Source organism: Cricetulus griseus, chromosome 3 (assembly GCF_003668045.3).
Source record: "Cricetulus griseus strain 17A/GY chromosome 3, alternate assembly CriGri-PICRH-1.0, whole genome shotgun sequence".
Classification (NCBI taxonomy): Eukaryota; Metazoa; Chordata; class Mammalia; order Rodentia; family Cricetidae; genus Cricetulus; species Cricetulus griseus.
Genome location: NC_048596.1, coordinates 181,319,852 through 181,330,321, shown reverse-complemented (window position 1 = coordinate 181,330,321; position 10,470 = coordinate 181,319,852). Strand labels below are relative to the sequence as shown.

The 10,470-nt window shown below is 44.1% G+C and overlaps 1 protein-coding gene across 1 annotated transcript; it reads right to left on the bottom strand.

The window, feature by feature from the left end:
• Positions 1–10,120, bottom strand: LOC100770025 (acylcarnitine hydrolase-like). Its single transcript, XM_027405773.2, has 12 exons — positions 10,048–10,120; positions 7,850–8,054; positions 6,472–6,613; positions 4,041–4,174; positions 3,697–3,955; positions 2,902–3,000; positions 2,476–2,616; positions 2,285–2,365; positions 1,973–2,117; positions 1,431–1,568; positions 582–654; positions 1–175 (listed from the first exon to the last, which is right to left on the bottom strand). Exons 1-12 carry the CDS (start codon positions 10,118–10,120, stop codon positions 1–3), a joined length of 1,665 nt encoding a protein of 554 aa, XP_027261574.1.
• Positions 10,121–10,470: the final 350 nt, after the last annotated feature.

Genomic DNA, 10,470 nt, shown 5'->3' with positions numbered 1-10,470 from the left:
TTATTGATTCTCCTGAGCCCTCTTTAGCTCCTGGATCTGTGGTAGAATCTTGCTCCAGAACCCTGGCCTTCTGGCCTTCAGGACTTTGCCCACAGCAGTCACGTTGCCCAGCTGCAGGTACTTCTCATTCTGGTCAAACTCAGGCCAGTAGGGTAGACCCTTACCATTGGGGTTCCTGTTGATATACCACCCAGAAGGAAATGGTGTAGGTTATTCTCAACCATTGCCTGATCCCTCAATTAGTGTCAGGGCTGTGTACCAATTGGGTCAATGGTTGAGGTGGCTGATGGGGCATGTGTCCTCACATAGGGATACAAGTGTCACCTACTAGTGTCTGCTCCATGTGGGGCAAGACTACCTGGCCAATTTCATGTCTCCCTCTCAGAGGCCAAATCTAAAGAACAATACCATAGCACCTGCCAGGTCGCTGAAGTATGACCAGTAACTAATACAATGTGTCTAAGTGTGCCCTGGGGTGAGGAGGACTCTATCACGTGATGAGTTATTCATGCATGCTAATGAAGCCATCAACCACAAGTGGAGCCCTAAACAGGGAGGGTGAGGGAGGGGCGTGCTCTTACCCATGTCGTGCAAAGTTAGTCCAGTACGTCATCCTCCTCCTGCTCAACAGCTCCTCCTCCTCAGTAAAATCAGCTGCAGCAATGGGGGCAGGCAAAGGTCCAGGTTGCAGCCAGTGGTGCAGCTGCTTATTCACACTCCACATTCACCCTCCTTCCTGCATCCTGACCTTGAACTCTAGGCTTCTTTCCCTTTTCCCTTCAAGATTCAGATTCAAGAGCCACCCACACCTCTACCTGAATGCCTTCAGGTTAAGTTCTGTTCCAGTGTGTCCTCATTCCTGCTAGCATATGTATGGTGGCTCAAATGATATGACTCCTCTAGACTCATATATTTGAATGCGTGGTCCTTAGTTGGTGGAACTGTTTGGGAAGGATTAGGAGGAATGGCCTTGTTGGAGGAGGTGTGTCACTTGAAGTTGGTTTTGAGGTTTAAAAGTCCAGTCTATTCCAGTTAGCTCTCTGTCTGCCTTGTGCTTGTAGATCAGGATGAAAGCTTTTAGTTAGCTACTGTTCCAGTGCCATGCCTGCCTGCATGCTGCTATTCTCCCATCCATGATGGTCATGGACTCTAACTAACCCTTTGAAACTGTGGGTTCCAATAAATTCTTTCTTCTATAAGCTTACTTGGTCATAGTGCCTCATCACAGCAATAGAAAAGTGAGACAATAGATTGTACTTGAAAGAATCCATCTTCTAATCTGGGTGTAGCTTTTTGAGCTGGAAAAAGGTACATACTTAATCATGTCCTCTCTCAGAGCCTTGATTTTCTCAACTGGACTAGGAGTTCAGTTGCCCCTCAGGTACCCACCTGAGGCCCCATCCAGCTCATGGAAAACAAAGAAGACTCACGTTTTATGCCCCAGAAGGAGGACCCAAAGACAAAGGGAACTTCATCACCATGGTCAGCTTTCACATGGGGTGGTCTGACATCTTTGAGGAAGTTGGTATCATGACAGAACTCATAAAAATAGACAGGGCCATGGGAATCTAGAGGTGAAGACATATAGTGGCAGTATTTTCTCACCTGGAGCTTTCCTGCCTAACCCTTGGTGACAAAATATATTGGTATAAAGTTTTCTGATGTCATAATTGTCAAGTAGGTGGCTCCAGGCTGAAGCACTAGTTATGGGAAAGCTTTTGGCTAAAAAGTGACCATGGCATTCCCAGCTGTGTAGTTTTGCCATATTAATAATTAGCAACCTGATTCTTCATCTGTATCTGCATAAAATGTCTCTTACACTAGAATGAAGAAATACAGATGTAATGGTCTAGGGGTATTTGGTACCAGAGACATGATCCAGACATGGCTAGGGACCTGGACACTATAAAACTCATCTGGGACCCATGACTCTGAGTTCTTCCCAACTTGGCCTCTTTACAGATGTACTCACACTGAAAATTTGCAACTTGGAGTGCAGGGATAATGATCATGAAATCTCCCATCATCTCAGTGAACTGTATTTGAAGGGTCTGTGGGTCCTCAGTGTCCCCCATGTACTCTTCCATTAGCAGGTCACTACACTCAGGAGGTAACATCTACACCAGGGGATCAGGGAGAATGAGGTTAGGTTTTGACAGGCAGCAGCCTCAGTGTGAAGTATAGGGAAAGGTATAAGTGCTGAAAAGTTTTGTTTCTAGGCATAATGTCTGAGAAGGATATACAGAGGTCCTTTTTATTGGAGACAGTACCCAAGGTATCTCACCATCTGTGCTGCTGTGCTCTTCAGAACAGCCTGCAGGGTCTCTCTGGTTATGTTCTTTATTGTTTTGTCAATGCCTGTGGTCTGGGAGACAGGGGGCAGTTTTCAGTGTAAGGTAGGATGGATATGGATCAAGTTTCCACTACCCACCTTATGAGTCACCAGGCTTCCAAAGAATTGCAACTGTGCCTCACCTCGGGTAGAAGCCAGCCATATTCATCATTGTTGACACCAATAATGCTGGGGACAGGGTGAAAATCCACAGAAGCCAACAACTCTTGGGGATGCCTGGGTAGGAATACCCCATCTACCACAGCAGGGATCATCTTGAAGACCTGAGGACACCAAAGGTCAGTGGTGAAGTTCAATTCCATACATATTCTTATGTTCACTGAGAAACCCTAATCATTACCTTTCCCCCACCACTATTTCACTGTCTCAAGAGGCTTCTTCTCCCCTGGCAGAGATTCTACATGTATGAGGATATCTTGGTATTCATTTTATGCACACGACTAAAAGGATACCAAACCATGGAGCAGAAGTAATTTGTTTAGAGTAGTAAGGACTGACTCTCCCACATCTCATTGACCAGGTCCTCTAAGTCACACAGCTCCCCCAACCTTGTTAATAGCCAGAATCTCCTCTTCACTCTTGCTTCTCAGACAGTGCACCAGGGTCTCCGAGTCCACAGCCTCACAATCAGATAATTCGGCCACAGTCTGTAAAGAGACCAGGCAGGAGTTGATCCATCCTTTTAGGCAGGTAGAAGAGTTTTCCCAATCCCAGTTGAATGGCATTGTGTCCAAATATCATATTACAACTTGTGCTGGTGGATTAGAGTAAGCATGAAATTCCCATTTTCTTATTGTTCAGAAATGACAGCCAGAGGGGCCATTTTACCTGAACACTTTAAAAAATATGCTGTGTATGTATGTCCATAAGTGTGGTTTGTGTGCAAAGATTAGAGGTCACTGGTCCTCATTTTCTATTTTGTTTGAGAAATGAACTTTTATTATTTTGTTTTGCCTACAAGAGTCAATCTAACTTGTGGTCTTCCAGATATCCTTTGGTCTCTTCCTCCTATCTATTGGAATATTAGTATTGCACTCTTGTTATCATGTGCAGCTTTTTGTAGTTTGGGGGAATTTGAAGTCAGGTCTTTATGCTTTTACCTATTGAGCCTTATCCTCATCACATACATATTTGTTTCAGAAAATGATGGACACTATAAGGTACTTATGCATTATTCTTACACCCAGGGTAGATGAAGTAGAGAGAAGTGGATTCTAACACTTGAATATCTCAGAAACTCCTGAAAGAAGCTCCTTGTTTTCCCAATTGAGAAAACTCCCAGGGTATCAGAGGTTGGGGGTTGAGGTTGCAGGGTCCTCGGTAGGATGAGTGAAGTGACTCACTGTGTAGACAACCTCAGAAGTGTTGGAGATAAGTACAGGCACCAGAGTCACCCCACTCTCCATGATGGCTTTGTGGAAGAGTCCTTGGGACATGGGGGACACAACATGTGAAGACACACTTGTGGCTCCTGCAGACTGTCCAAAAATGGTGACACAGTCAGGGTTGCCTCCAAAGTGGGCGATGTTCTGCTTGACCCAGCGTAGGGCGGCCACTTGGTCCAGGTAGCCCCAGTTGCCTCTAGCATGCTCATCTCCAGTGCTGAGAAGTGGAAGGGACAGGAATCACAGGGCTTCTTTATTCTTCTCAGACACCATTGCCCAGCCCAGCCCAGTCCCAGACTCACCTGAAGAAGCCTAAGATACCCAGGCGGTACTGGACAGTGACCACCACCACATCCTCCATGGCTGCCAGCATGGATCCATCATACAAGGAAGCCATGCCCATTACCAGTGAACCACCATGGATCCACACCATCACCTGTGGGAATCAAGTCAGATGACTGGAGGTTCCTACCTAGCTCAAGCTCTACCTGGGGTATCTTCTACTTCCCCTAATGCTTTGTCTTACTGTATACAGACACACAGACAAATGCCTCAGGCCAATCTCACATGGGCCACCAAAAAGTCCTAGTACCGTAAATATACTTGCGAGTCTCTCTGCTTCTCTAAGGATCCAAGCCTATATTAATGGCTGTAAATCTGGAGTAATGACATCCTTAATCTTGGACCCCTTTGAAATGAAAAGGGGTGTTTTTATCAGTGACTTTCTTAATTGTCCACAAAAAATCATTGGCACATACATAGCTGGTCATGGTGATGTATGCCTTTAATACCAGACTTCTGGGATCAGGTATGCTCCCCATGGCCCTTCCTCACTTTCTGTTACCCCTGATTCTCATGTTGCCCCTAGCACTGCAACAGAACACCAGCTGAAACTTCCCTTCAGCCTGTCTACCACTCCTGTGAATCCCTTATACCCACTCCATCCCTTCACTGCCCTTCCCTCCTAACCTTATTACTATGCTCCAATCCCCAACTTGGGCAGATATGCCCTGTTCAAGTGTAGGCTACACCTGGCAGATGACCAGGTAGACTGCTGTAGAACATTTTTAGTCTCTCTGTTCCCCAATTCTCAGGGTCACACATAGCATTGCAACAGTCCATCTCACTCCTTGCCTCCCCTTCCCCAGCCTCCAACACCAGCAAGCATTCCCCGTGAACACACTGGCTGAGCAGGTCTGTAAAAGAGGCAACACACTCTGAAAACCCAGAGAGGAAACAGAAACTAAGAAGCAAAACATCTACCAAAGAGAGACAAACCCAGAAACCAATACCTAGACCTATGATCACCTTTAACTCAGATGCCTAGATGCCAGCATAAGAACACAATCAATAACAGCCAGGGAAATATGTCTGCAACAGAGCCCAGCTATGCTACTGCAGCAGGCCCTGAATATTCCAACGTAGCTGAAAAAAGTCCTTAAAACCAACTATATAAAGATGATAGAGGTCCTTAAGAGGAAATGAATAAACCATTTAAGGAAATCCAGAAAAACACAATTGGAGGAAATGAAAAAAATAATCCCTTAAAGGGAGCCAAAGTGTGTGTGTGTGTGTATGTGTGTGTGGGGCAGTTGAAGAAAACAAAACCATTCAAAACCAGAAAATAGATGTAGAAACAATAAAGAAAACACAAGCTGAGGGGTTCCTGGAAATGAAAAAATTTGGAATGTGAATAAGAACTACAGAGGAAATCTTCAACAGAATACAAAAGATTGAAGAGAGAATCTCAGGCATGGAAGATATGATAGAAGAAATGGATACATTGGTCAAAGAAAATGCAAATCTAACAAGAAATCTGGAAGATTTTGAAAAGAACAAATCTATGAATAATAGGAATAGAGGAAGGAGAAGAATATCAAACAGTTCAAAGGTCTAGAAATATCTTCAAACAAAATCATATAAGAAAAATTTCATATTTGAAGGAAATGCCTATAAAGGTACATGAAACATGCAGAACAGCAAATATATTGGATTAGAAAAGTCCCCTTGCCACATAATAATCAAAATACCAAACATACAGAACAAAGAAAGAATAGTAAAAGCTTCCGGGAAAAATACCAAGTAACATATAAAGGCAGGTCTATTAGACTTACCCCTGATTTTTCAATGAAGACCCCAAGAAACAGTGGTTCTTGGACAGATGTGCCACAGACTCAAGAACCTATACTATACCCAGCAAAACTTGTAATAATCATAGATGGAGACAATAAGATACTCCATGGTGAAGTCGTTTAAACAATATCTATGTACAAATCAGCCCTGCAGATGGTTCTTGCAGGCAAAATCCAAACCAAGGAGGTGAACTACATACATGAAAACACAAGAAATAATCTCACACTGGTAAAAGCAAAAGAAGCACTCTCTTTCACTCTCTGTCTGTCTCTGTCTATCTCTCTAACACACACACACACACACACACACACACACACACGCACGCACGCACGCACGCACGCACGCACGCACGCACGCACGCACGCACGCACACTACCACCACCACCACCACCAACAACAACAACAAAATAACAGGAATTAACAATCATTCATCATTGTTGTCTTGCAATGCCAATGGACTCAATTGCCCAATAAAGGACACATTAGCAGAACAGCTGTAGAAACAGGATCCATCCTTCTTGGAGCTCAGATTGATTTTGCCTCTTCTAATCATCTTGAAGAAATGCCCTTCCCCAGAGCTGAGCATGATCTGCTACTCACAGGCAGGTTAGAGCCCTCATGGGCATGAGCTGGTGTGTAGATGTTGAGATACAGGCAGTCCTCAGATGTAGAGATGGGAGTCACGTTCAGTTTCATCATTGCCAGACTGTTTGCATTCTCTGTTTCAGAATTTTGTAGACATCTGGGGACAATGACAATTATTCTATGAGATATGTAGCAGTTAAAAAACAGACCCTGACCTGCTTTATGATACATAGCAGTGACCATGCTTTATCAGAGCTGTTTTTAATGATGTTGCTCAGAATGGTTTCCTTCCAGATGATGATTGAGAAGCTAATTAAAAAATTGGTGCCAGGTACCACAAGAGTAACAGAACTGTGCTGTTTTCTGGGATTTTGTTTTTTACTTTTTTTAAAAATGGAGTGTGTTGGATGTCTCTACAATTTTGTTCAAATGACCGAAGAACCTGGAAAAGCTGTTGCTGCTATTGATGCATAACATATTGCTATTATTGGTCTTTTTATATAAATATAATTATATATATACATATATAATTTGAATTTTTGGAAACTTTAGCTGTGCTGTCAACTTTGGAAAAAAAGTATCCCAGTTTATCGTGTTGAGTTGGCATAGTACAGAAATTAACAGCCATATTGGTCTAGAAATGTTGAACTTAATTTTTTTCCATTTGAACAGGGGTAATGCACTGTATTAAATATGTGAGGTCTTATCTATGTGGGTTTGATTACAAAAACTAATAAAGTATTCTCTATATAAAAAAACAACAAAAAAAACCAGACCCTGAGTATATATCAGTCACCCAAACCTCTCTCTGTGGCCGCATGACACCCCGATAACATGCGATTCCACTCCAAAATCTCTTCTAAGTAAGGTAAAGGTCACAGGCTTTGGGAAAACTGGAGCTCAAATTCCAGTGAGGCAGCCAGATGGATGGGAACTTTGTATCCTACTCTTCCTGATGATGGGATGTTGATATTTCCATGAATTTCTGTGCAAACTCTTGGTGTGTGTAATGATCCCACTTCTCTTTGTACTCTCTGCAGCCTGGGTACTGGGGTGCTGTACCAGTATGGATGCTGCATTAGGAAACAGGGTGATGGGACATCCTTAGTCTCATATCCAGACTCTCAAGGAACTGAATTCTTTTGGAAGACACATACTTGTTTCTCAGCCAATGGTACCTGGACACTTATAGGTTGGTACAGTGGTTGTGGAGGGTGAATTTGCTAAGAAACCACCATCACTTTGCCTTTTTCTATGGCATCTGCAGCATATCCCCATCACAGAGAGGATGCAGTTGAGGGCTTGAGATGGAAAAGGCACTGGAGTCTGTCTCAGCGGTCTGAGCTCCTGCATTTCCAGGGCCTGAAGTTTGCTGGGTCTCAGGAGAACTTACCTGGCTGGGTAGGAGGTTGCATCCCTCACACCACTCCATGGTTCTGGAGCCTCAGGGGGTGCAAATCTCAGCTTTCCTAGAGGTGGCTTGGCAAAGGGAATTCCCAGGAAGGTGTGGACACCCTCTCTGGTGCCATTCAAGTGGACAAGACTGCCCTGCACCTGTCCTGTGAGTGTAGTCCTGATGGGGCTGGCTGAGTCTTCACCTGTAAGTGACATATGATATCAAGGTTGGGTTTGCTCAATCATCTACCTTCACACTGTGGATGTTGTTACTTTCTTGTTATCCTCAACTCAGTTTTTTCCAAGTACCCCTGGCAGCTTGTCTCCACAGCATCATGCTTCAATATAGCAGAATTTGGCAGATCTGCCCTGTTTCCACAAGAAGTGAGAGTATCCCACACCTGATAAACATGGATTGCATGTTTGATGCTACTTGATGTGGTACCAAGTAACTAAGGCAGCAGCCACTCTTAGGGACAAGAGGGCAATTTGCCAACATCTTTCCAATGTTGAAGGCATGTCACTAGCGACATGCTATCTTCAGGATACTATGTCACATGACATATCTGTCCACATAGCTCACTGAGGCCATGGGTCACTAATACTTGTCCCTGATATAGCAATACACAAAACTTGATAAAATGGATCTGATAAATTAGGGACACATCCAGGATGCTTTACTCACCAAGAAAATCTTCCTCGGAATCCCACATATTAGAGTGAAGTATACTTTTAGTCAGGAGGCAGAAAAACACAGCCCGATATGTGAAAAAAAATCTACCCACATTTTCCTTTTTTAATTTTTAAATGAAACAATTTGAGTTTATTAAACAGATTCTGATTTTGAATGGCACATGAGGAAAGGATAATACCACTCTAATCATATATGTAGACTTCTCAAGAGTCAGTGTCTTTCTAACAGCCATATGTACAAAAAGGGGGCCTATGAAAAGTAAAAAAAAAAAGTAGAAAATTACCCTGTCATTAAATCTTAGCAAATGTCATCTATGCCATATTTAAAACCAAAAAGGTCACCATTGACTGGATTACTGTCTGACCATTTATGTGATATTTTAAATTCCTGATTTTGTTATGGTATGAATTGCTATCCAAATTTACTTCCAGATGTCCTCCCTCCCTGATTAGTAATGATGCTGAAATTGTTGTGGTATTCTGTTTTAACACATTTCTACAGTTAACTCCCCCACCTCCCATAGGTTCTACTATGTAGCTCAGGCTGGCTTGCAGTTGAAAGTCTTCTGCCTCCTCTGCCTTGTCCAGAATGACAGCTCACACCTATGTTATCTTGATGTCCCCATGGATGAGTCTGGCCTGGATGGGATACAATTCTGTGCCCTCTTACAGTTATCAGTGATTCTGAACCCAGTATCCAAACAAGAACCTTCAAGAATTCAACAAGCCAGGTGTGAGTTGGGCAGATCTTCCTGTCCAGAAGTCCCTGGTAACATCTTAGAACCTGGACAACAACAGGCAAGAGTCACAGTGTGAAGTCAATATGGCCTCATTAGGGTAGAATCCTTTGAGGAGGCCTGGGAGGAGGTCAGCACAACTCAGGCTTGAATACCTTTGGGTGAGATGCCTCAGGGCTGCACACAGACTCTGGGCACCATACTCTCCTGGCTCACCTTTTCATAAGCCTGAAGACTTTCTGGCAGGCACAGAGCACATGCCCTTTTCCTTGGAATCCAATTTGTGGCTTTTTCAAAGGTCAGAAAAATGGGGACAGGAACCCGGGACTCTCTTTGGGCAACTGTTGTAGGGCAGTAAAACTGTATGAGTGAGGGCCAGGAGACTTTCCCAGGATCTTTTTGGAGTAGTATACCAAGATGCTTCTCTGTTCAAGGGGTGACACATTTGGAGCACAATGACAGCAGGAATGGAATTAGTTTTATTAGTATCCACTGGTCAGTAGCAGCTACATTCACAGGAACAGCCACACACAGATCTGGGCCCCATCTGCCCCTCTGTTCCCAACCCTCTGGACTTCATGCCCAGTGCTTGCCAGAGACTCTGTCCTACTGTTGAGTCCTCAGACATCACTGACTCTTGCTACAGGGGCCACTTTGCCACTCTGTCATCTCTCCTCCCCTTGCTACCTTCCCTACCACAGTCTCAGCCTCTGACTCTGCCAAAATTGGCAACTCTGGTCCCCACCACCCACATACAGAGCCTCACCATGCACTTGGAGAAAAAACAGAAGCCCACAGGCCACAGCATTCAGCCAACCAGGAAGTGAGTCCAACGGCATGATATCTCACAGGCCTGAGTCTGTGCTGCTATGGGATGCACTGTGTGTCACCAGCAGGAACAGAACATGTGGGCTTTGCCCAGACAGATATTTGGGCACTAAGGGTTATAGGCGTGAGCTTGGTGGGCAGGGCAAAGTTACTGGAGAGCTATGATGACTAGGCAGAATTGACAGGAGCCTGGGCTCAGCAGGTGGGGCAAAGCTCTTGTGCTATGTGCAGTCCTTTTTTGGCCTAATTGCAAGACATGGCATGACTTCAGAAGTTATTTATTGTGGATACTTGCAGCCCTCACCTCAAACCTGGAGTCACCATGTTTACTGTTCTTGGAGTCACAGGCCCAATGTGGGCT